General features: G+C 32.4%; 2 protein-coding genes and 1 pseudogene across 2 annotated transcripts; 2 read left to right on the top strand and 1 right to left on the bottom strand.

Annotated features, from left to right (window-relative positions):
* The first annotated feature begins 11,103 nt into the window (after window positions 1-11,103).
* Window positions 11,104-13,516, top strand: LOC120195044 (annotated as a pseudogene).
* Window positions 13,517-14,473: 957 nt separating this feature from the next.
* Window positions 14,474-15,447, top strand: LOC120194915 (zinc-finger homeodomain protein 2-like). The gene has a single exon (XM_039197085.1). It carries the CDS (start codon window positions 14,667-14,669, stop codon window positions 15,429-15,431), a length of 765 nt encoding a protein of 254 aa, XP_039053016.1. The 5' UTR covers window positions 14,474-14,666; the 3' UTR covers window positions 15,432-15,447.
* A 2,497-nt stretch (window positions 15,448-17,944) lies between these two features.
* Window positions 17,945-19,875, bottom strand: LOC120194936 (GEM-like protein 1). Its single transcript, XM_039197100.1, has 4 exons — window positions 19,473-19,875; window positions 19,277-19,378; window positions 18,871-19,142; window positions 17,945-18,135 (listed from the first exon to the last, which is right to left on the bottom strand). The coding sequence occupies exons 1-4, from the start codon at window positions 19,759-19,761 to the stop codon at window positions 17,956-17,958; spliced, it is 843 nt and encodes a 280-aa protein (XP_039053031.1). The 5' UTR covers window positions 19,762-19,875; the 3' UTR covers window positions 17,945-17,955.
* Window positions 19,876-27,833: the final 7,958 nt, after the last annotated feature.

The raw sequence follows: 27,833 nt of genomic DNA on the forward strand, positions 1-27,833 counted from the left end.
GGCCATATGGCCCGCAGAATAGTATTCCAGGTGTGTAGTGTTATGCGTGGCTTGTATATATTTACAAGCTACAAGTTGGATAAAGTCCAAGTGGTAGTAAAAATTGACATGAATTTAAGTTTAACTTAACAACCATCAGATAATTCAAGTTTGAATTTGATACTACAAGTATAAATTCAAGTTGACAAGTGGTATTGATGGACACCAAGTACTGACAAGTTGATCCAAATTGGCAAGTTATGTTGTTTTCTTCATCCCATTTTAATATTTATAGAAATTCTTTATTGTAATATTTTTTCGATAGTGAAGTTATCATCCGTTGGTGGTGCCCGAGGAGTAGACAATATTTTCGTTGAACCTCATAAATTTGGCGTGTTCTCTCCATTATTGTTCTTTATTGGGTTTTTACATTGTGTTTCAATATTTTGATGGGTTTGTCCGCTGTGCAATTTCGGTAGTTTTGATCTTGACATTTTAGGTCAATTTTGAAACTACTATCGTGTGGGAAATAACTCAGTTTCCCCCAACAATTGGTATTTGAGCTTTGGTTGGTGCTATCTTAGTGGTCACGTTGCTGAAAATATCAAGTTCGTGCTGTTGAATATTGTCTGTTGACATTGAAATGACGAAATACGGATCAGTGGAGACATCAAGCTCTTCATCCAGACAGATGATGAGGGTGATGTCAAATGCAAACTTTTTGGTGGAGTTGTTTGATGGACTCGATCATTTCGGCATACGTCAAGACAAGGTGTTAGATGCTTTATTCCAACAAGGTATAGACATCACCATTGAGGAAGAAAAATATGCAAATATAGAGGAGAAAGAATGGGGAACAATCAATCGTTTGGCTTGCAACACGATTCGATCTTGTCTTTCCAGGGAGCTGAAGTATAGTAACAAGAATGAGACTTCTGCAAGTAAGCTGTGGAAAGCATTGGAGGAAAAATTTCTAAAGAAAAACTCTCAGAATCGTCTTCACATAAAGAAAAGATTATTCAGATTTTATTATCAACCAAACACCAGTATGAATTAACATATCATTGCCTTCAATGAATTAGTGGTAGATTTATTGGGCATTCATGAACTTTTAAAGATGAAGATTTGGATTTAATATTGTTTTCATCTATTCTAGATAAATTTAAGCACCTTGAGACGACGTTACTTCATGGTAAGGATCAAGTTACCTTTAAAGATGTAACTATTCATTTGTATAGTTATGAGCTCAAGAAGAAAACTAAGAAGGAGATCAAGTACGAAGCAACGAAGGCCATGATGGTAAGAGGTCGCTAAAAAAGCCAAAAGCCAAAGATGAGAGAGAGATCAAAGTTGAAGTCCAGACTGAGAAAATATGAATGTACCTTTTGTCATGAGAAAGGTCATTGGAAGAAAGATTGTCCGAAGCTGAAGAAAAAAGGAAAAGCTACTCTAGATGTATATGTTGCAGAGCATGATGCCAATGACTCTGACATATCATTGGTTGCTTTATCATCAATATTCCATTCAGATGAGTGGATATTAGATTCAGGTTGCACCTAATATATGTCCCATAATCGGGAGTGGTTATCCGATTTAGTAGAAATAAATGTAGGAGTTGTTTATATGGGCAACGACAATGCATGTAAAACTGTTGGGATATGTTCAATTCTATTGAAGAATCAAGATGAATCAACTAGAGTTCTAACTAATATCTACTAAGTGCCCACTTTGAAGAAAAATATCATCTCGTTGGGAGCCTTGAAATCCAAAGACTCAGTTGTTACTATGAGAGATGAAGTTTTGAAAGTCACGTCTGGCGCACTTGTGATGATGAAGGGCATCAGAAAAAATAATTTGTATTACCACCAAGATAGCGCAATTATTAGAGCTGATGCAGTAACTTCTGGTGGTGATAATTTGGATACAACCCAGTTGTGGCATATGTGGTTGTGACATGCTGGAGAGAAATCCTTACAAATTCTGGGAAAGCAAGGTTTGTTGAAAAGTGCAAGGGCTTGCAAATTGAACTTTTGCGAGCATATTGTTCTGGGAAAGCATAAGAGAGTGAAGTTTGGCACCATAATCCATAAAACGAAAGGTGTTTTGGATTATATTCACTCATATGTGTGGGGTCCTTCCAAGACACTATCTTTGGGAGGAAAAATTATTTTATAACATTTGTATATGACTTTTCCATAAGAGTTTGGATGTATCCGATGAAGTCTAAAAATGAAGTGCTTGAATTTTTCCTTAAATGGAAAAATATGATCGAGAATCAGACTGGTGAAATATCAAATGACTTAGGACGGACAATGGAGGGGAATATAGAAGTGATTCATTTTTTGACGTTTGCTAGGAGCATGGTTTTGTTCGATACTTCACTGTTAGAAATACACCATAGCAGAACGAGATGACAGAGCGTATGAATCAAACATTATTGGAAAAAATTCGACGTATGCTATCTAATATTGGGTTAGGGAAAACATTTTGAGCTGATGTTGTGAGATATGTTGGCCATCTCATCAATTGTTTGCAGTCATCAACAATAGGAGGAAAAACATTGTTGGAGGTATGATTTGGAAAACCTGCTACATATTATGATTCCTTACATGTGTTTGAATCCACTGCTTATTATCATGTGAAGGAATCAAAGCTTGATCCGAGAGCAAAGAAGACTCTCTTTATAGGAATCACCCATGGAGTAAAGCAATTATGCCTCTAGTGTGTAGAAACCAAGAAAATGGTAGATGTTACCTTTGATGAATATGTCATAGTAAAGAATGTAACAAATGGAGCTATTCAAACAAGTAGTACTTCACATCTGGTGGAGCATACTCCAAAACAGGTGAAAACAAATGGAGCTATTCAAACAAGTAGTACTTCACATCTGGTGGAGCATACTCCAAAACAGGTGAAGTTTCAGTATACAACGATCTTAGAAGTTGATACAACTGATTCTTCAACTCCAATAGAAGAATCAGATGATGAAGATATTCAAACCCAAGAACCATTGGAGACACCAGAATCACTTACAATTACAAGACTAATGAGAGAAATTCGTAGACCTGCTCGATTTGTTGACATGGTGGCCTATGCTCTTCCAATTATTGATAATGATATTCCTATCACTTACCAATAAGCAATACAAAGCTTGGAAAGTGACAAGTGGAAAAGTTTCATAGATGAAGAAATGTAATATCTCTTAAAGAACAACACCTAGAATCTGGCATAATTACCGAAAGGTAAAAGAGCAATTGGATGCAAGTTGGTATTTGCAAAGAAAGACAAATCTCTTAGCAAGAAATATGTTCACTACACGGAAATGTTGGTAGCTAAAGGCTATGCTCAAAAGGAGGGAATCGACTACAATGAAGTATTTTCCCTTGTTGTGAAACATTCCTCCATTAGAATATTGTTGGCCTTGGTAGCACAATTGAAGTTGGAGCTAGCTCAACTAGATGTAAAAATGGATTTTTTGCATGGTGTTCTAGAAGAGAAGATATATATGAATCAACTAGAGGATACAAAAATGGTGGTTGTAGGAAATGTGTTTGTAAGTTGAACAAATCATTATATGGATTAAAGCAATCTTAGAGGTAGTGGTACAAGCGATTTGATAGCTTTATGAGGAGGCAGAAGTACACCATAAACAAATATGATCATTGTGTGTATTTGTAAAAACTACAATATCATTCTTTTATTTATCTCATCTTGTATGTTGAGGATATGTTGATCGCTTTAAAGATCCAAAATGAGATAGACAAATTAAAGCCTCAGTTAAATCAAGAGTTTGAGATAGAAGATCTGTTGGGAAATAAACGAGTAATTTCCCTATAACCAGATTAGTGAGAATGCGAAATAAAAGGAAAAAAATAATATCCTTAATTTATAACGGAGTTCAGTCAATTATGCCCACGTCTCTAGAATGTTGCAGATCTTTTACTAAAGAGAGAAAATTTACAGGTGATTACAAAGCACTCACAACTCACAAGAAAACTCTCTAAACTATTTAGTATTAGGAGAAAGAAATGATTTGGGATGATTTTGAAGTTAAATATGTTAGGGTATTTATAGTTTAAGCTTAAGGACTAATCTTGTAAATACCCTAAAGTGTGTAGGGACTAAAATATAATTAACCTACCCACTTTTCAACAATAACTGCACCACTTTCGGTGCATCCCACCCTTTTTGATTTTAACTAATACCACTTTTGGTGCATTAAATCACCGAAATCCCCAACCTTACTTTTCCAACTTTTCCAACAATCTCAAGACTGATTTTAATCTTTCTTCACACCTCAATCAATGCAGCTGTATTTCTGGTCTTGTTACTCTAGCATGCCAACTGAAGCTGAACACAATTTCAGTTTATCTGTAGTCACCGTCCTATAAACTCACTTGTTATGGAGCGATTTCTCCGTGGTTGTCTTGTCCCTCAATGTCTTGGCTCCCTTCGACTCTTGTCCACTAGTCTTTGAAGGATTATTCCTCACTTGAACATCCTCGGCAAGCCCCTGCTTCGACCCTTCTCTTAAGATGGTCTCTGAAGCCATGTTCTCTATACGAACATGCTCGGTAAACACCTTGGACACATACAACTCCTTGACTTCCCTTTGTTCCAACACTCTCTTTGCCCATGACTTCAATCCGAACATGAAGGTGAAGAACCCATCTTCTTCAGTCAAAACTCGGGACTTTGAGCATGAGTTTTCTAAATCGGCTCACATACTCCTTAAGTGTCCCTTTATGCCTGAAACGCCTCAACTTAGACCATGCCTTCATCCTGGCATATTGTGAGCGGACTTGCTCACTTTGCACCCTCAGCTTGACGGCTTTATCTCTTGCTATCGCACCGGGTTCCTTATTTTGTTTGAATGCTTTGATACCCGTAGTCTCGTAACGTCTCGATCCTGGGTTGATTATTTGAGAACTTATAGTCACACCATTCTTGCTGCTTATTCGGCTACTTTGGAACATTTAGCCTCACCAAGTCTTTCTCATGTCTTGATTGCTTGGATACTCGTAATCTCAGGCTTTCTTCCAGGTTTGGCTACTTCAATATCAACAACCTTGCCTCGTCTCGATCCTTGCTTGGTCGCATTGATCCTATCAATCAGACCAAGTCTTTTTCCTTGCTTGGCAGTTTTAACACTAGCAACCGCGCTAATTCCTACTTCTTCTCCTTCTCTCATCCTCTTCATGATGGTTGTAAGGCAATGCTTCTCGGGACATCCTCTAATCAAATGAAGACCATCATAGAAGTAACACTTTAATTTTTCCTTGCTCCCCTTCTTCTTTACACCGGACTTAGCCTTGTCATTCTTTCACGATGGCTTTCATTGGTTACGAACAGTCGATGGCTCACCTTGGCTATTCGAAGAGCTTTCTCTACCATCTCCATGTTGCACATTTTCCCGGTCTCCACCACTATTGCCACTATCTCTGGGCATGGGCCTGGACAACACATCGCTACTTGGCTTGTCTCCTGCAAGCTCAGTCAGCTTTCCGGCTACAACTATGGCCTTCAAAAGTCTCTGGCATCACTTTGCTCTCCCCCGAGCATCGCCTCTGGTCTAAGTCCTTCCAAGAAGGTCTTGACGCATCCCGTTCACTCATTACTTCCTTGCATATGAGTAACTCCCTCTTGAGCTCATCAACTTCGTTTCTCAAAGCTATTGCTCCCACTCGAATCTGGTTTATTTGGATTGTTTCTAACAATTTCTACGAACCACCGTGTATTAGAACACCTCCATCAACAAACTCGTATCGCCGACCAAATTTTACTATTCATAAATTCACTATTCATGTGAATAGTAACCTCGCAGAAAAATTGAAAAAATTCACAACCAAAAGCTCATGATACCAGCTGTTGAGAAATATACGAGTAATTTTCCTATAACCAGATTAGTGAGAATGCGAAATAAAAGCGGAAAAATAATACCCGAAATTGATAACGGAGTTCAGCCAATTATGCCTATGTCTCCGGACTGCTGCAGATCTTTTACTAAAGAGAGAAAATTTACAGGTGTTTACAAAACACTCACAACTCACAAGAAAACTCTCTAAACTCTTTAGTATTGGGAGAAAGAAATGATTTATGATGATTTTGAAGCTAAATGGGTTAGGGTATTTATAGTTAAAGCTTAAGAACTAATCTTGTAAATACCCTAAAATATACAGGGACTAAAATATAATTAACCCATCCAATTTTCAACAATAGTTGCACCACTTTCGGTGCAGCCCACCCTTTTTTATTTTAACAAATACCACTTTCGGTGCATTAAATCACCGAAATCCACCGAAATCCCCAGCCTTACTTTTCTGACTTTTCCAACAAGATCTAAGTGAAGTCAAAAAGATTCTTGATATAGAGATAAGCTGGGATAAAGAGAGATAAGTTTTGTTTGACTTAGAAGCAATATCTGAGAAAGTTATTACAATGTTTTGGCATGAATGAAAAAATCAAACAAGTAAATATCCCACTTGCTTCTCATTTTAAACTTAGTTCTCAGTTATCTACTAAAACTAATAAAGAATAAGTATATATGGCAAAATTTTCATAGGCTAATGTAGTAGGGAGTTTGATGTATGCGATGATGTGTACGCGTCCTGACATTTCACATGTAGTTGAAGTTGTGAGCAAGTACATGCATGATCCTGGAAAGGGATATTGGCAAGCTATGAAATGGATTATACGGTATCTCCAACAAACCATAGATGTTGGTTTAGTTTTTGAACATGATAAAAAACTTGGTCAGTTTGTGGTTGGATATGTTGATTCTGACTATGTTGGTGATTTGGATAAACGTTGATCAACTACTGGGTATTTGTTTATTCTTTCTAAAACCCTAGTGAGTTGGAAGTCTACTTTACAGTCTGCGGTGGTTTTGTCTACTACGGAGGCAGAGTATAAGGTAGTTTTAGAGGCTGTGGAAGAAACAATTTGGCTTAACGGGTTGATGGAGGACTTGGGAGTTGTTCAAAGTCACATTAGTCTCTATTGTGACAGTTAGAGTGCTATTCACTTAGCTAAAAATCAAGTCTACCATTCAAGGACTAAGCATATCAACGTGAGGTATCACTTTGTGCGTGATATATTTGAAGACTAAAATATTATACTTCAGAAGATTGACTTGATTAACATCCTGAAAGTTTGAGCACCTTCAGGTGTACGGCGCTTGTGAACGCAATTAGAGGCACTACATAAGGATAGCTTCATCAGATTTGGGGAGTTTAAGAATTTGAGTAGGCTTGGAAATATCAAGTCAAGGTGGAGATTTGTTATGTGTGGCTTGTATATTTACAAACTACAAGTGGGTTAAAGTCCAAGTGGTAGTAAAAATTGACATGAATTTAAGTTCAACTTTATAACCATCAAAGAATTCAAGTTTGAATTTGCCACCACAAGTATAATTTCAATTTGACAAGTGGCATTGATAGACACCAAGAATTGTCCTTGAACCTCGTAAATTTGGTGTGTTCTCTCCATTATTGTTCTTTATTGGGTTTTTACATTGTGTTTCAATATTCAATATTTTGACGGGTTTGTTCGCTGTGCAATTTTAGTAGTTTTGATCTTGACGTTTTAGGTCAATTTTAAAACTACGTTCATGTGGGAAATAACCTGGTTTCCTCAACATGTGGGAAATAACCTGGTTTCCTCTCTGAAATGGAAAATTACAATTTAAATCATTTTAAAATTTTAAAATTTTAAACAAATGTATTAAAAAAATTGCATATTGGGCATTCCAAAAGTGATCAAATATCCGTTTAATCTCTTTAAAATTTATAAAGTTACACGTTAATGCATGGAAATATTACATCATAACTTTCCATAATTCTATAATTCAATTTTTACTATTTTATTCTTTGCTTTGATACTACATCCATCATAAAACAGATTTTCGAGTCGTAACATTAACATTTTTATAATGTTTACTTTTTGGTTTTATTGAAATCTTACTCTTACTAACACGAATGGATGCATAAATTTACGTTGGGATACGAATTTAAGAAATTATATTAAAATTTTTAAGGTACACATATATGAAATTTTAGAGGTGTGAAATTAGTTAATCAATAGAAAATAAAAAAAAACTTAAAATATAAAAGAATTTGAAAATTACCCGAGCCCATGCCTGCTTACTAAAGTTCCAATAAGGCCTATGAGAACCCAACAATTATATTATCCCTAAAGAGCACGCTTAAGTGGATGATTTGTAAGGATTTGGCATCGTCATTTGGTTCTCAACGTATCATCATTGCTTTTAAGATTTCAAATCTAAAATCTATTCATCACAATTCATGCATATATTATTAGGAAAATTTTACCACACTTGACGTGCGGTGATTAACGATGAGTGTCATTATTTTAATTTATAAAATTTAAAATTCTAAAAGACTTAACATATGATTATAAATCAGTTAAAAATTAAAAGTAAATTATTTAAAATAAAGGGTAAATTATAACAATAATCATTTAACTATTGTTCCTTTTTATTTTGATCACTATTTTTGAAATTTTATCAAGAATGTCACTCAGCTGTTTAAATGCATTCAATTAAGCCACTTGCCATTAATATTTAACGGATAAACATATGTGGCATTTAAAATATTTGGAATAATTACACATTTGGTCATTGTTACTTATATTTGTATCAATTTTTCCTAATTTTAATAAATTAAAATAAACTTAACCCTTTGACTTTGACTTAGGAACCTAACATAATATAAATTCAATAATTAATTAATACTTAAATTTATTATATCTAAAGGTTGTTTTGATTTCTATGTGCATTAATAAAAAATATATTTCTATGTGCAATTTATTCATTTAACTTATTCTTTTTAATAAAATAGTATAATTTACGCGAGATTAGTTATTGACGGTGACAATTTTATTATTTTAATATTTAAAGTTATATTTTATTATGCAACCAAAATATATTTTTTGGTTAAGATTTTGTTTTTAATTATTTCTTTTTCCTTTTTAAAAATATTTAAATTGTTTTCTTCATTTTATTATGCCAAAATCATCAACAATTACAATGTCGATTCATTTTACCAAGTAAAGGATGACTTTTACAATTATTGATCAAAACCACCTATTTCCCAAATTAATTTCTCAATATCCATTGTTGATTCCTTTTACCCAGCAAATGATGACTTTTACAATTTTTTTTGCTATTATTATGAGGGTTAAATTTATTAAAATTAGGAGAATATTTATAGAATATATATGTAATAGTGACCAAATGTATAATTATACCAAATATTTTAGTTGTCACATCAACTTCTCCATTAAATATTAACGACAAGTGGCTTAAATGAATGTATTTAAATAGTTGAGTGACTCTGATTGACAAAATTTCAAAAAATGATGGTCAAAATGGAAAGAGATAATAGTTAAGTGATCATTGTTATAGTTTACATTTTATTTTAAATAATTTATCTCTAATTTTTTAACTGATTTATAATTATACGTTGAACCCTTTAGAATTTTAAATTTTATAAATTAAATTAATGATGCTCATCGCCGATTGTCGAGCCCAAAGAATCATCCATAATATTATTAGACTTAATAATGTCAGAAGTAATACCGAATGGCATCTATTCATATTTAAATTACAACTTGTAGGTATTATGGTCGGTCTAAACTACGCTTCAATGTTTCATCACAAAGGAACAGCGCTTCCCTTTTGTGTTGAGTGTAATTAAATAAATATTGTAGGGTTTAAAGGTGTAATGGATATTATAGGTATTTGGACCAAAGAAACCAAGGTTTGTTGTGCATGCATGAGCTGGCATAGATCAACCTCGATTGCGATGATCGTCAACTGGCACAGAGTAAAATGCAGTTCAGAGCCCATCCAAACCATGCCTTCTAATTCACAGTTTGCTCTTCTCAGGATAAGTCGGGGGAGAAGCACCCAACACAAATTAAGACAACAAAACCGTGTTACCTTTTAGGTATTTGAAATTTTCTTAAATTTTTAATTTTAATTTATTTGTTATGATTCATGTTGTCGTAACCGTCTTTCGGTTGGGCCACGGAATTGGGCTTCGACTTGAAAAATGTGGATTGGAGTCGCCACCGATCATTTATTTAAAAATAAATGGGTTGATCGGATACCCTATTTCTTACCTGATCTGCGTCTTACCATAAATATGTCGGGCTCGGGAGTCGGTTACGGTCAAGGAAGGATTAGCACCCTTGAACCGCCCTTTCGGTACTACGTAATTTCCAGTTGTCTTAATTAAGAAAAATAACAAGTTAAATTAAAAGGTAAAGTTTCGATCCTAATTACTTACCCTTGATTGTTTTAAATTGCGCCCTTAAGAGAACCAAAAAACACATTAGATAAAAAGAATGAAAACGAAATAAAGAAAGTAAAATGGGAAAACAAATGAAATGATGAAAACAAAAGAAAAATAAATAAATAAAATAAACAAATAAATAAAAAAAGTAGAATCATCAAACAGAAATGAGTAAATTAGAACAGGGGGAAAAATGATGTTAACAATGCAAAGAAAAAAAAAATAAACAAATAAACAACGGGGTTAAAAGAAAAAGGTAAAATAAGTAAATAAACGAATATAACAATTATGCATGTGGACAAAATGTGTACTGAGAAATAATAAAAATAATAAATCAAAGGTGTAATATAATAAAAAATTAGAATATAAAATACATAAGATAGTAATAATGAAATATATGTATTGTAATAATGATAATATAAACAAAGGGAATAGGAAGATAAAAAACGTACAAATAGTGTATATAATAATACATAAAAATAACCAAAAAAAAATACAATTAATTATATATGCATATAGATATAAGGACTGGTTTGAAAGAGAGATCCAGTTTGGGGCCGAATTTAAAAAACGTAAAAGTCAAATTTTGGGTCAGAATGAAGGTTTTGAAAAGCAGAGGGCCAAACGGAGTTTCCCCATTCTATTTTGAAAACACGTGGATCTGGGGTGAAACCGAGTAGGCAAGCGGGTCTTAACCGACCCATGGGTCGTGCATATATGCTAACGCTTAGGGTTAATGCTTCATTTTCCCTTCTTCTCATAAAAACGTTCCCTTCTCCTTTAATATGTTCTCGCCTATTCTTCAGAAATGAAGAACAGGGCCATGGTTCTTCGTGAACCCATAAAACGCCACCCTACGCCGCCTCGCCGTCACCGTTGAACGGCACCGGCCGTCGTTCATCGGCGGCAAAACTCGTGTTATTATATTTTTTTTTTTGAAATCTCGAAAGCTTTTTGAAATTCCTTTCTAAAAACAAAGATTGTTTTTCAAAAATCGACTAGAAAAAACGTAGATCTGAATTTTTTTTTTTTTTTGAAAACGAAGGGCCTTTCGTTCCTCGGCCGAATGGTCTTGGTGGTTCAAAAACTCCACCATAATGGCATGCAAGCAGTGCAAGGGAACCGAATCGAAAAACAAAGGTAAAAGCGATACCTTTTATTTATTTCTCTTTCGAAATTTACAAGAGATTTGCTAGTTTCCTGTGTGAAAGTTACTGTGTATGGGCTCACGTGTAAACTCTCTCTGTAAATCCTCCCACCTTTTTTTTTTTTTAAACGGGTTGGATTACCCTTATTTATAGTAAAAAACCTATTTTGAGTCCTAATAGGACTCTAACATTTGTTGGTTGTGGATGAGCCTTGCGAGATTCTTGCGTCGTTGGTGGTGTTGATGGGGACGTTGGATCCGTGAAGTGCGGCTGAGGAAGACGTGATGAACCAGGGGACTTCGGGGCTTCTGGATGAGATGCAAGAAGCGACGGTGTGCTAGGGTTTTCTAGAAACCCTGATTTTTAGAACGGGTCTTGGATTACACGTGATGTTGGTTTTGTTTGTGATGGGCCTGTATACAAACATGAAAATACATAAGTATGCATATATAATATACTTAGTAACTATCATAATATTTACAACAGATAGAATTTAGTGTCTTCATGTATTGCCAACATCTTCACATAAAACTTCTATTTGATTTTGAAAGTAGACAAAATATAAAATTCAACAAAAATAATACATGTATTTGGATAAGGATGAAATAGAAATCTTCTTAAAGGTGATAATTAAATTATATATTTATCTTGAAATAACAAATTAGATTTTTATATTATTTTTTACTTGTAATTATATATATATATATATATAATAGTTGCATTAGAACTCTATCATTTGAGAGAACAAAATGTAATTTTATCATTGATTTTTTACCTTTATAACTAAAAGAAATTTAAATCTTTAATTATGTTGATTGACATGATATAATTATATTATGATTTTTTATATTATATTTGATAGTATAAATTATAATTATACAATTAAATAAAATATTTAGAAAGTCATTATTAGGGGTGATTTCGAGTTATTTGAGTTTATGAGTCATATTTTATAACTCAAACTTGATTTTAAATTTTTTCGAGTTGAATTGAGTTGTTAAAGTTTTTTTTAAATTTAATTGAAAATATTTATAATGTTATGTTACTATTTTATTTCAATTTAAACAATTTTCTATAATCATATATATATATATATATATTTCATATGCGATATACATATATCATATAAAGTTGAGGTATTCCACCCAAACTTAAAAATCAATCCATTAATTACTAAAAATTTAGAGTTATTTGAGTTATTATTTGAATTATTCCATTTCTATTTTAAAGAGAAGAAGATTTATGGTGTATAAAAAAATATGAAAAAAAAACATCAATAAAATGATACTAATGTTCATCAGCAGCAGCATTGCAACAAAAACATCATCAGTTCTATCACCATAACTCGGAAGAAGATGTTCAAACCGACAGTAGGGGTGCAACCGCAGGCAAAGAGCTCGACATCCATGATGGTGAAGGTGAGATGAGTAGAAGGTCACGAGGCAGACCTATTGGATCCACGAACAAGCCTAAGTCATCCATCATCATCACTCGAGACAGGGCCGATGATCTATACACCGATGTGATGAAGATCGACGACGTATGCGATATCGTAGATAACACCACCACGTTCGCTAGACGGCGCCAAAGAAGGGCTTGTGACATGAGTGGGACTATGATTCTATGAACGTGACTAATGTTACACTTCTGTAACTTGCCTTGGCTGGTGCAGCTGTGAGCTTACATGTGCGTTTCAGAGATTATCATTGTCGGGTTCGTTTTTGCCTCCTCTGGAACCGTTTTCGGCAACGGGTCTAACCATATACTTAACCGGTGAACAAGGCTAATTTGTAGGTGGAAGTGTTGTTGGGACGCTAACTGGTTCAGGTCATGTTGTGATTATGAAATATGAAAAAATCTTTTAGTAACGCCACTTATGAACGGCTTCCATTAGAAGAAGAAGAAGAAGAAGAACCGTCGCAACTTCCTATGCAAGACGGTGCGATCGAATCGTCATCAGATGCAGTCGGTGAATAAGAACAACAATTGTCGCCTAATGTGCCATTTTTCTATGGGCTCCAACAAAACCTTCTCAATCCTATGCAGTTACCAAATGAAACAGGAATTTTATGAGAAAATTTCTACAAATAAATTAACAAAAATTGAGTAAATTAGATTAAGGGGTTTATTTTTATTTAAAGTTAAGCATTTGATCGATCAACAAGATTTAATTTCCGGCCATGACCGTCAACTTTTTCAAGTAAGCAGTTGAGCCACATAAATTTTCATCACCCATGAACAGCGGTTAACGGCTAGTGATCTATTTGTTATAACTCGATAATATTAATGACTAATTTGTTGCTTTTAAAACTTTAATGATATTTTTTTTTTCAAGTATTAAGACTATTCATGTAGTTTACCTTTAGACAAGGTTCGAGGCCCTGTAAAAACTGTAGCTTACCTTAAATAATTATAATTTATAACGTTAAACACAACACAAACAATAAACATTAACCCATTAATTCCTCCATTTAGATTTTGTTTGCTTATCAATAATACTTTTTTCGTCAATGATTATAATATAAACAAAATCACCGCTAAAATAAAAGGTCCTGTGTAGAGATGATATAACAAATGTTATTAATGGAAGTCGAATTCCACTACTCTGCAGAATAATCATATTTCACTTTGAATGTGCCAATAATGAAATAGCTACTCCTTGGAACCAAACACCCTATTGTTTTTAAGCAATAAATCCTAATTTCCTTTGTTTTTACTCTTGCCATCCCCACATATGTTAACAAAAATAGAAAAGAAAAAAAAAGGAAAGAGACAAGAATTTCCAATAACTAAAACATCAAAGAGGTGAAATTTGAAATTCATTGTCGAAAATAATATTAAAAAAAAACTAATTAGAATGTAATAAAGGGGGGAAAGGGATGAAAATTGGGTTTGTTTGCTTACATGGTTTGAACAAAATGGAAAGCACATGAAGGCTTTGGAGTAAGACACCCTTTTTTTTTTTTTTTTTTTGCAGGTTAGGCGTAGCCCAGCAAACTGATTGCCACATTCTCTTCCCTTTTCTTATCTTCTTCTCTCTGCTGAAAGAACCAAACATTTTCACTCTCAAACAACAAAACCCCTTGTTTTATTTATTTAAGCTCGCTTCTTTTATTGTCTATGGTGGATCTCAAGCTGAGTTCGCATCGGCTTTGTAGATCTTCTCTTGAGTGGGCAGAGAACTGAAATATTACATATATATGTTATATTATATGAAAAAGAGATGGATTTTGATGAACATGAAGAGCAAGTACAAGAAATGGGTGTAACCGTTCCATTTCCACCAGGATACGACTCGCTCGGCAACTCGTCAGCTGCTGGGTCCAAGATAGGACCCGTCGGCGGCGGTGGCGAAGGTGGGGCGGCTTCGAGAAAAGTAGGGTCCTGTTTTAGGTACCGTGAGTGTCTCAAGAACCATGCGGTGAGTATCGGAGGACACGCGGTGGATGGCTGCGGCGAGTTCATTGCGGTGGGTGATGGGGGGACCCTTGACGCCTTGAAATGCGCTGCTTGTAACTGCCACAGGAACTTCCACCGTAGAGAAACTGAAAGTGAAGGCAGTGATATTTATTATCCTCACCACCATCAACAGATTCAACACCCCCAATTCTCGCCCTACTATAGAGCGCCGCCACCGGCCGGGTATCTCCGCCTGACGCAAACGCCGCAGCAAAGGCCCTTGGCCTTGCCGGCAACGTCGGGAGGTGGTGTTGCCGGTGCCTACAGTAGAGAATATGAAGATGTTTCGAATCCCAGTAGCAGTGGCGGTGGAGGTGGAGGGAGTGGGGGGTCAAAGAAGAGATTTAGAACAAAATTTACGCCTGAACAAAAAGATAAGATGCTTGATTTCGCTGAGAGGCTTGGGTGGAGGATTCAAAAGCATGATGAAGCTGCTGTGGAGCAATTTTGTGAAGAAACTGGGGTGAAAAGGCAAGTTCTTAAAGTCTGGATGCATAACAACAAGTACACTATGGGTAAGAAACCCTAATTTCCAACAACAAAAATGCTTCAAGATTGTTATTTGGGAAGTAAAAAAAAAACATCAAAGAAGCATACGATAATGGGAATTTGGTAGGTATTGAACTAGGGTTCTTGCCTTTCTTCTTCTTTTTTGTTTTTGAATTAGTCTCCGTTGTATTATCAGGGTGATCAGTGTAGGATGATGATGATGAAGTTTTCTGCTGAGTACATTGTTGCTAACTCTACTTTTCTTATTCTAAGAGTTGTTTTAGCTCATTAAATCTCATTTCTCATTAATTAATAGTAATTTATGATCTTTTCATCTCTTACATATAATTCGGGTTCTCTATGATCGAAACTTCACTTTTAATTCGTACATAGCTAAACTTACAGTGGGCAAGAAGATCAAGGAAAACGGGGGAAAAAGGGTAAGCTATGATCATAAATTCATCATCAAGGATCGATGGAGAGTATGTCCAAGTTGAACTAAAACGTGTTAGCATGCAAAGCTGGAATATTTCTCTATGTACTATAACTTATATTATTTATTGTTCTCTCAACCCATATATTGCAAACTCTTAAAGACACTTTTTTTTCCAGCTGAACAATTCCTAAACACCGTTTAGGAAAAAAGCTGACAAATGAGCTTACGGAGTTCTCAGTTTTGGTTTATTTAATCTATCATTTTATCACCTATACTAATAAGTAATTACCCATTTTCCATTAATAATTTCTCTTTCATTTTTTTCATCTTATCACTTAATTTCTTTGTTATTTATAATCTTAATTTTTCCTTGAATTCACCTCGTTTGCTTGATTCCTTCCTTTTTTTCTTCTTTCTTGGTACTTAGAAAGAAAATGAGCAGAGAACAAGTGAGGAGTGGTTATCAACGTGACAGTCTTTTCCAGTTTTATTGCAGTGTTTCAGACTTGTTCTGACCACCCAAAGGTCCCATGGATGGAACGTTAACAACACCTTTTATTATTTATGCACAATAATTACTTCTAAAAATATATTAAAAAATATGTCAAAAGAATTAAAAAATAGGAAGAGTTCGTTGAGATATATACGTACATACATCTGTGGGAGAAGAGAAGAAGGATGGAACGTTAACAACACCTTTTATTATTTATGCACAATAATTACTTCTAAAAATATATTAAAAAATATGTCAAAAGAATTAACAAAAGGAAGAGTTCGTTTGAGATATATACGTACATATACATCATTGGGAGAAGAGAAGAAGAAAGAAGAATATATATGCGGGGAAGAAACTGAACATGTTTGATGTTGGGGAAAGTCAAGTAAAGAGCAGGTGGCATCGTGGAGAGTTGGAGCTGTCGGAAATAAGAGTTTCAAAATGGGTTTTGAGTTTTGTGTGTTGGGGGATCTTTTTGGGATTGTCCCTGTTTACCAACATGTGGCTCTCTGTCTCGAAACAAAAGTAAACTGGAATAATATTTATTAATTGCACTGACATTACAGCTATTCTATATCATTTCCTCCTCTCTTCCTCTTGTGTTGTTGTTCTTCAATGTTCACCTTTCACTTCCATTCCACACCTTTACACGTAAATAAATAAATAATTGAAATACCCATTTTTTCAGTTAGTGGCTTCATCCAATAATGGTCCTCTTTTTCTTTTTTGAATGAATATGTAACTGTTACAGTACTATTGGCGAAGGACCAATTTTGCAGCTTTGGTTATTATAGGTCTTTATTTGGGACGGACGATTAGAATTGAGATTGGCTAAAAAATGAGAAAATATGGAATGCATGGCCCATGATATCAATGTATTATCATCTGCCAGAAAAATAGGTGTATGTTTCCCACTATCAGGTTGCCAGTTAAAGATGAAGACAGACAAGCTGACCTGGCCACAACATCCATTCCTCGGTAAGATTTTGGACCTACTAGTGGATCTGTCGGTTCCACCAAATTTGGGCCAATAAGCACACCTCATCAAACATACTGTTGCAAAAATTGGTGGGTCTTTCGACGCCAAGGTTTTAAAAAGCCCAGCAATCATGTAATAACAATAAACATATGATAGAATCGAACTCTTTTCACTTATAAAAAAAAAAATAGTACAAATAATCAAATTCATGGTAGCAAACTATTTAACAAGCTGATATCTTACAGACTCTCGAACATATTCACCAACAATTTATGTTCGACAATCAAAGGAGTCACTTCACAGTGACACTCAAAATAAATTCAATATAGACATGTTTATAAACATGCTATATCTCAATTATTACAATTATGATCAATGTATTTTATCTACATCAATCTACTAATGCAGATCACCTTTTTTGGGACATAGTGTAGAGTTCGATAACATCACATCAAGAACTAACCAACAATTTATGTTCGACAATCAAAGGAGTCACTTCACAGTGACACTCAAAATAAATTCAATATAGAACATGTTTATAAACATGCTATATCTCAATTATTACAATTATGACTCAATGTATTTTATCTACATCAATCTACTAATGCAGATCACCTTTTTTGGGACATAGTGTAGAGTTCGATAACATCACATCAAGAACTACGAGGTTGCAATGCACCTTGAAGATTCTTAACAGCACTGTCGTAGTGTACAAACCCCATGAACCAGAATTCATGGTTGTCGACTGACATAATCTGTACGTATTTCTCGGCAGGGTTGGCTTTGCTAGCCGATGGATTCACTGCCCTCAGCTGATGTAATGGAATAACCACCTACATGAACGTATGTGGACAGGACACAAAATCACATACTAACTAGTAAAACAGTTTAAAGAAAGGGGAAAAAAGAAGGTTTATATTCTTATCCTAATATGTGGAACATGAACTAATTTGGCAAAACAACTTGGTTTTGGATAGCATTGAATCATATGAGCAATTAAAATTAGTAAAAGATGAGGATACCCTATTGACAAATGTCCCACCCAGATTCATCTCATATACGATATTCTGCATTCAAAATGCCAATTAAGGTCCCTACTCCACTGCCACTAGTGTTCATCAACAAATCTTTACTTGAATTAAACAAAACTTCAGATGCAAAAGTATCAACTAAAAATTTGTGCGACAAGGGAGAAGTCGAGCAAACAAGATGACCACGGGATGTTGCAAATAACTGGGATAAGTCAAGTATAACGCAGATGAAAAAATAATCTTGGTTATCTAAGAAGAGTTTTCAGATAACAAAGCATCCCGGATTGTCAACTTCAAGTGATTCACTAATTCACATAGAATCATCAAGTTTGTAGCATTAAAATATTTTTTGAAACATGTAAACCAAGAAAAGAATGAAATGATAATAATAATTCATATCTTTGACATGATATGAAACTGCCAAAATCTAACAATTTTCTATCACAGCATCAAAAAGCAGCATTAACTGAACTCCACCCTAGCCCTTAGTTGCTTACGCAAAAATTCGAACCAGAACAGAAACGAGAGCCTGTTTACCTTATAATAGCTGTATTGAGTCTGGTCACCAACTTGATAAGCCAGAGGATCGTCGCTACAAAAAGCAAGCTTTTCAGTTGACAGATAAAAAACTCCAACAACAGGACCAGCCGAGGTGGACAAGTAGCAGGCATATGTCTTCAGAAGCTTTTCCTCGGGAACAGTCTCAAATGTTGTCCGGAAGATCTTCTCATAACCACCATCCGCAATAACTTTGGTAGTCTGAGCAATTTTTCCTACAGCAGCGTCAGCAAAACTCGGCCCAGTTTTCACTGCAACAATAAAAACAACAAACTTAAGCCAATCATTGTACTCATTACTGTTCACTCACTTGACAATATGTAAGGAAAACAGTACAGAAATAGAAGGGGAGAAAGGGTAATGATCAAAAGATAGAAATAATTACAGTGTTGCCACATATTCTCAGCTATCTCTTTCGCCTTCTTAGTATCGTTCGCCGCTTTCTTTCCCCATTTCCCCAACACGTCTTTCACTGATTCCATCTTATCTGCTCGTAGAAAAAGTAAAGCGGTTAAATTTAAATAGAATTCAAACTATTTTCAAAATTCCAATTTTATATAAAAGTGAAGCAAGTGGGTTACTCTTGACGGAAGATGATTGAACTGGCGCCGGAGAAACGTAAGGATTCGACTCGGCAGGCATGGTGGTGGCAGCACCGTTAGAGATCAGTGCCGGCTGTGGACTGGAATCCGATTGGGAACTCATTGAAACGCTGGTCCAATTTTCCGGCGGAGGAGCGACGTCGTTCGGATCTAATTTCGGGTAGGGAGCGTAATCAGAAGAGACAGTTGGCGGTTGGGTTGACTCCGAGGATGAAGTTGACTGTGTGGCTTCCGGAATTTTCTCATGAACGGTCGGGGGTTGGCTCATGATTTCTTTGTGTTCCGATCAGATAAAGGAAAAGAAAAAAAAACGAAAATTGAATTGCTAAACTACGGAAAAAGCCATTATCTGGAGAGGGATCGAAATTCAAAAATCAAAAGTTCGTGAGGAAGATGATCTTTCAATTGCTGTCGGTCGTCTTCGTTCTTTATGACCCAAGTTTGAACTTTGTAAACCTGGCGAACAGCTGGCACGTGGTTACGCCACATGCTCCTCCATAACGCAACTTATATATAGGCTACATTATCTCTCTACTCATTCAATTTCAACAAATTTTTATTTTAATTATAAAATATTAAATTTAAATACTAACGTTTCAAAATTATTTTTTATGTAATCCTCCGTTAACCCTTTTAATGTCACGATCACATGGCATTTTTCTTTTAAAAAGTTATGCATAAATCCCTGTAACTTCCCTTTCTAATGTGTCAAATCTAGTTTTTATTTAATTTCTTTTTATATTTTTTTAAAAATAACTAATTTTATTCAAAATGCAGAATATCTTTAATTATAATAAAAAATTACAATCATAATCGTAAACTAAGTACATAATTAAAAAAAATTCTTATAATTATTGAAACAAAACTAGTAACTTAATATCACATATGAACCATACAAGAAAAAATTAAATCTAGCCAAAAAACTCGAACAAAGATAGATACAAACAGATTTAATTGAATAGGCAAACGAACAAAAAAAGATGATCACGTTATTGAAAGACCACCGGCAAACCGCAAATCATACTCGAGCGGTATGAAAAGCTATCCACGAACGCAAATTGGGTATCCAAATCTAATCGGATGGTCCAAAACAGGAAATATCACAAGATATCAAATAAGCGTCATCTTGATCAATCGTGACGATGTCAAATCAACCCTTCAAAAAAATAAATAAAAATAGCCAAAGAACCGAAAAATGATAAAAAAAACATAAGAAAGCATGCTATAAAGGTAAATAAAAAAGTGTAATACAAATCAGCATATAGCGCGGGGCAGGGAACGCGCTTTACTGCTACAGGTGTTAGATCAAAAAATATAATTTGACCGGTGTTAGATCGATAAATATACCGATCACCGATGATTTTTCGAGAAAAACACCATTTTTATATCTCAATAATTAGAAGGTGGGGAAAAATAAAAATAATATTATCATAATTTTACAATGATTGAATGATACAATATACCTATTAAAATAGCTTTTTTAATACTTATTGTTAAAGTTTATAAATTTTTTAAAAAATATTTTTTTTCGAAATACTTAATTACTAGTGTAATAAATTTTTTTTTTGAAAAAACATTCTCATGTTTGATTTGAAAATAAAACAAGTTTGAAATTATTTCATCTTTTAAATTGTGTTATTTTTTAATTTCATAATTGAATAAATTATATAATAATTTAAGGTAAACATTTTGGGAGTGTTATTTTTTAATGTTGTTTAAACCAATTCATTTTAATATCAAAAAATTATAAAACAATTCATGTAACTTTGATGATATTGTATTTTTCTTTAAAAAGTAAGCTAAAATTGTTCAAAATTAAAATATTTTTAATACTGCTTAATTGTTGATGTTTTCCATCGTTATTCAGCTTATAAACGGTGGATAATTCTTTACATTTGAGATTATTTTAAGGTAAACATTTGCATTGAAATGTTATTGTATTGTTTTCATATATCTTGTTTCTAGTTTTGCGAGATGGATAATACTATTAAAGTTTGCTCTAATTTCTAAGTGTACGAATGATTGAAAAGATCGTACTGATTTTAAGTGACATTTGTCAATTATAGCTATTACACACATCGATATATTTATAAATTGTTCATATTAGTGTAACACCTCATTTTGCAATGATATATTTTCCAACATAGACTATTGAATTTAGAAAGCTACAACAATTAGATAAAATGACTTAAAGGTGTTTATTCTTGGTTTTTTTTTTTTGAGTTAGTTTACTTAAAATGTTTAATTAAATATTTAGATGACATTTTTTAGTATGACTAATGTTTTATAATATTGTTTTAGAATTCACACATATAATTTTGTAATTATAATTTATAATATTAAATAAAAAATAAAAATATAATTAAATTCTGTATATTTGTGTGTATATATATATATATAATTAATTTATTTCAACCAAATTTGTCTTACTCGATTAAAAAATATTGTTAAATAAAATATAACAATAATATTTTATACAATTATAAATGTGACGTCAAAATACATCATTAGATAGTGAAAAAGGTGAGCCCAAAGTCTATAGCATAAAATATTAAATGGCATTGGAGTAAAGGACACGCCCATAATCAAGAGTCTGTTTGCCTTTGGGCCTTCCCTTGTAAAGAAGCATGGAATATTTCTGACTGTTTTGATTTTATAGGTCTATAAAAATGAAAATAATTGAAAAATTATTCCATAATTTTTAAATAATTTTAATATCAGGGTAAAGTATTTAAATAATTTTAATATCAGGGTAAAGTATACCTATAATAACTAATAAGATTATCTTTTCATCACCCCATTTTAAAAAAAATCATATTTCCCTCTAATAATCGTTAACTTCGAATGAGAGAATGAATTCACCCTCTAATAATCTATTTAATTTCACTGCCTATTGCACACATAAAGCACGTTAATGTTACTGCTACTGATAAGGATATCTTTGTTTGCTGCAGATTGCATATATGAATTGCCCAGATTTTAATGATGTCATTTTAGTTATATTAGTTTTGAATTTTGTTTGATTTTAAAGAAAATACGGTGATAATGTTATATACTTAATTTGAGGGATTTGTTAATGATTTATTGAACATGAAAGAGAGATTTGCTTATTTGTTTAGGGACCAAACATTAAAAATATGAAAAAACTTAGGGCATCATTTGTAATTATATATTAAAATATATAAATGTCAAAGTTTTTTTTAAATAGTTTGACATAATTACATGATAATATACGTTTATAATCTTTATTAATCATTTGTAATGTACACACCTTGAATCAAATTCAGAACATTAAGAAATAACAATATTTCTTTTAACTATTGATGTCACTCAATGAGTTTACTGATAAAAATATAATACTTTAAAATTAATTGACAAAAACTTAATTTTACTAATAATCCAACGATACGTGGGTGTAATTTACCCTTATTATAGTTCGATATTGCCTTATTTTTTTGGGTAAACTATACCAGTAACTATCTAAATATAGCTTCTTTTCATTTTGATCACTATTTTTAAATTTTTGTCAATCAGGTCACTTAACTATTTAAATGCATTCAATCATGCCATTTGTTGTTAACAAGTAACGAAAGTGTTGACGTGACAATTAATAAAATTGATATAATTACACATTTGACCCTCAATATTTATACATTCTTTTATTTTTATGATAATTTTAATTTAATAGATTTAACTTCCAATTAGATGGTGAAATGTGTCACTAGCATATTGAAAGATATATTATTAATTTTAATTATTTAATTTATTTCATATCCAATCAAGTTGTGACATGTGTCACCACCTTATTTGATACAAAATGTTGAAAATTTACAAGTTGCTATTAGGTGGAATCTAACCAACACCCTACACCTCCTTTTAGGAGCATGCCAAAACCGTTAGTCTGACTCCCTTGATTATAAATAAATTACAACATCTTATTATAAATGATGGCATAGAAAAATAGGAAACTAACATGATTTTAAATGGATTCAAACTTAGGATTTTAAGAGAGAATGCAAGTATCTTAATCATTAAACTAGGTCATATGTTCAATTAAAATTTACAATTATATATGTATATATAAATCATTAAATTGAGTTTCTTAAAAGAAATAAAAATTATATTTTTATATTTTTAAAATATCTTTATTTTTTATAAAAAATTTATATAATCATAAAATTATTTTTTAATATATTTAATAATTTTAGTTTGATTTAACAATTATAATATATATATTATTAATTATATTTAAAAAATAAATTATACTTTGTTTATATAAATAATATTTTTTTTAAAAAATTAAAATATAATTAAAATAATATTTAATGTAATAATAAATTTAATATGAATAAAAATAAATTTAATATTTTTAAAATTAAAAATTAATTTTATTGAAACTTGAATTCACATTTTAAATTATATTTATTTTTTATATAACCAAATTTTTTTTTTATTTTTAAAATAATTAATAATATTTAAATATATATATATATTATATAATTATTAAATAAAATTAAAAATATTAATTATATTAAAAATAATTTAATGATTATGTATAAAATATTATATAAAAAATAAAGATAGATTTTTTTTAGCAAAACTCAATATATAAAATTTGAATCCATTTAAAATCATGTTAGTTCCCTATTTTTCTCTACTATTGATTATAACATATTATATATAAGATGTTGTAGTCTAATTAAGGGACTCAACCCAATAGTTTTGGCATGCTCCTAAAGGATCTGTAGGGTTGGTTTGATTCCCCTAAGAGCAAGTTGAATTTTTTTTGACATTTTGTATCAAATAATGTGGTGACACGTGTCACCACCTAATTGGAAATAATTAAATTAAATAATTAAAATTAATAACATATCTTCCAATATGGTAGTGACACATGTCACCATCTAATTGGAAGTTAAATCTATTAAATTAAAATTATAACCAAACTAAAAGAATGTATAAATATTGAGGATCAAATGTGTAATTATATTAATTTTATTAACTGTTACATCAGCATTTTAGTTAAATGTTAATGACAAGTAGCCTGATTGAATGCATTTAAATAGTTGGGTGACCTAATTGACAAAAATTCAAAAATGATGGTCAAAATAAATAAAGACTATAGTTAAGTGTTCACTGGTATAATTTATCTTATTTTCTTTGTTTTGCGAAAAAGAAGCCATGATAAAAAAAATGGAAGAATGTTGCAACATTTATAATTAAATTAAAATGTCGAAATTAACCAAAACAATTATAGTGAAAACCCCATTTTTTTAATTAATCATTGATAATTTATTGATCGACTAATTCAGATCGGGTACTGCAGAGGCGAGGGCGACCATCCCAACCTAGTTTGTTCCATTCGCAAACGTCAGAATTCGAATCCCTGACCTTACTCAAGGGATCTAATGTCTTATCCCACTATAGTTACTGGTTGTTAGTAGTGAAAACCTCATTCTAATTTAGGTAATTCTGCATTCTTTTTTATAAAAAGGTTTGACAATGATTAAATATTACCTAACAAATTGGAAAAAGATAAAGAACAAAGGACAATGGGACATGAGAGATCGAAAAGGGATGGTTCAGAACATTGCCACAAGTGATTCACCTGTATTGCATTGGACACAAGGGCATCAGTTCTCGAGAGGGACGAATTTTCAGTGCTTTGCTAGTACTGGTGATGGATCGATTGTGGTTGGATCACTTGATGGAAAGATCAGGTTGTATTCGAAGACATCAATGAGGCAGGCCAAAACTGCGTTTCCTGGACTCGGGTCGCCAATCACTCATTTAGACGTCACCTATGATGGGAAGTGGGTGTTGGGTACAACTGATACATATCTGATCCTCATTTGCACTCTGTTCTCGGATAAAGATGGGAAGACGAAAACCGGGTTCGGTGGTAGAATGGGGAACAAAATTCCAGCACCCAGACTGTTGAAGTTGACTCCTCTTGATTCACATCTAGCTGGGAATAATAATAAGTTCCATGGTGGCCATTTCTCATGGGTAAGATCCTTCATTAATTGTTTTCAATGATACTGTCTGTTGGTTGAACTTAGTTTATTGTTCCTCTAGATTTTGATTCTTGTTTGTTGTGCATATCATTTGATGTTTCGTGAACTTGAATTTCATTTTGTTCCAAAAGGAGATTAGGCCCAAAGATTTTATGAACGACAAATGATGCTAACCACATCAAACACCAAAAAGAGAAAAAATAAATTTTTTGACTAATTGATGGCAAATGGTTAGGAGTTTTCTAAAAATTTGTTATTAATTTTGTATTTATAGATATCACTTAAATTGATGCACATTGGTTAACGTTTTTATTCGTTTATATTATAAATGAATTTACAAAAATATTTATATCGTATTATTTATTTGTATACAACATAATTAATAAAATTGAAATGACATATATATTTGAGTAAAAGTTAAATTTAAGAGTATTATCTGACTATATAGGTATCATCAAAATTCTCATTTATTAGATTATACCACAAATCAAACTACTTCATTGCTAAATGAATTCTTGTACTTTAAGATTTTAGATTCGAGTATCATAATAATCTATTAAAAAAATTACGTTAATCCGAGAATAATATGAAAAAATATAATAATAAAATAATCATATAAAATCGAAGGGATATAACGAGTTTACTCTTTCTTGAGATTGTTATTCAAAATAACAATCTGAGACAAAATCAACCTAAGAAAAATAAAACAAAGAAGTTACACTTCTTAAAAATGAATCAAAAATAAATAGAAAGTTAAATACTCTTTTATTTTGAATCTTGTGATCGAAAACAATTCAGGTATGTCTTCACATCTTCCTTAAGATAGATTTTCAGTCACTCATTTGTCTTCGTCGAGATCACAAACTATCATTGCCGTCTATCACTAGAAAACTAGTGGAAGAAAAATATTTTTTTTCAAGAAAAGATAAGTTATTGAAATCTGAGATGTGAAAACTTGTGTTGAATTTAACATGTTAACTTAGTACATATAGGAAATTTCCAAGAGATATTTAATCCAATATGTACCTTTTAATAATCAAATGTAAACAGATAATAATATCTTTTAATTTGAAATATTCAAAATATATAAACACTTTTTACTATTCAAACTTAAATAGTATTAGGAATTTTGAAGCTCAAAAGATCAACTGAAGAAAAAAAAAACCCAAAAAGGGGTGGATTGGTTTTTTGAAATTTTAGGGAAATAAGGAGAAAGGATAGGAAAGATTTACACAATGATTTATAGTGGTTTGACTTCTCAACCAAGTCTACATCCACTACCTTAGCTTCCCACAAAGGATTTCTAACAAATTCACTAATTTATTCTTTCTTTTTATAGGCTCAAGAGTAACCTTTACAATTTACCTATTTTTTCAATGACTATGATAGAATAAAACAAGAAAATCTCTCTAAGGTAGGTGTTTACAAATTAAGCACATAAAAACACTCTATTTGTAAGAGAAAATGAAAAATAAGTTTGAAATAGCTTTTTTCTTGATATGGATTGATTGGATAGGTGTTGTAACCTTCTTCAATTGTCTTGAACTTCATTTTATTGTTGAAACATGTTTTTGAACGTTTCTAATCATTGGGGGATGTCTTGGAGCTATTGGGGATTAATTTCCTGTAAAATAAAGCTGTTCAGACACAAGAGTATCGATACTCAAGCTGGGAGTATCGGTACTTGAGTATCGGTACTGCTCTAATAAAAACTAATTGTTTATGATTGTTGGATAGGGAGTATCGATACTAGGGTTTGAGGTATCGATACTTTCATAGTATCGGTACCAAATTTATATTATGGAATTTGAACACAGCTAAAATCAATAGGCAGTATCAGTACTACCGTGGGCTCTTACCTTGGGTATTGATACTATATAAACAATATCGATATTGTTCATGTGGTATTGATACTGAAGAAACAATATCAATACCTCATGTTTGGAAAAATATTTTCTGTTCAAATTCAAGTTTTATGGACTTTGAATTATTTTTGAAAATTTTATATAAATTCAATTTAGCCAGAAAATATTTTCCCTTAAATTTGTTATATATAAATAGATTCAACAATCTCCCACTTTTTGATATAACAAAACATTTGAAAAATGGTTTTTTTGGCAAAACTCCCCCTTAATAAAATATTTAATGAAAAAGGGAAATATTTTCGAAAATATTAAAGCTCGTCATTTTTCATTATTGAAATTGAATTTTTCAAACCCATACTTATCTCTCTTTTTGTTATATAAAAAATAATCCAAACTTTAAGGTGCAAAAATAACAATGGACAGTAAGTTTTAATTTTAACATTCAAATCATTTGAAAA

The sequence above is a fragment of the Hibiscus syriacus genome, unplaced genomic scaffold, assembly GCF_006381635.1.
Source record: "Hibiscus syriacus cultivar Baekdansim isolate YM2019G1 unplaced genomic scaffold, ASM638163v2 tig00117005_pilon, whole genome shotgun sequence".
In the NCBI taxonomy this organism is placed as follows: Eukaryota; Viridiplantae; Streptophyta; class Magnoliopsida; order Malvales; family Malvaceae; genus Hibiscus; species Hibiscus syriacus.

Coding starts and splice junctions, on each gene's coding strand:
- LOC120194915 (XM_039197085.1), top strand. CDS start 14,667: ATGGATTTTGATGAACATGAAGAGCAAGTACAAGAAATGGGTGTAACC.
- LOC120194936 (XM_039197100.1), bottom strand. CDS start 19,761: ATGAGCCAACCCCCGACCGTTCATGAGAAAATTCCGGAAGCCACACAG. Junction 19,143..19,276: donor TGAGAATATGTGGCAACACT/GTAATTATTTCT, acceptor TTATTGTTGCAG/TGAAAACTGGGCCGAGTTTT. Junction 18,136..18,870: donor CTCAATACAGCTATTATAAG/GTAAACAGGCTC, acceptor ACGTTCATGTAG/GTGGTTATTCCATTACATCA.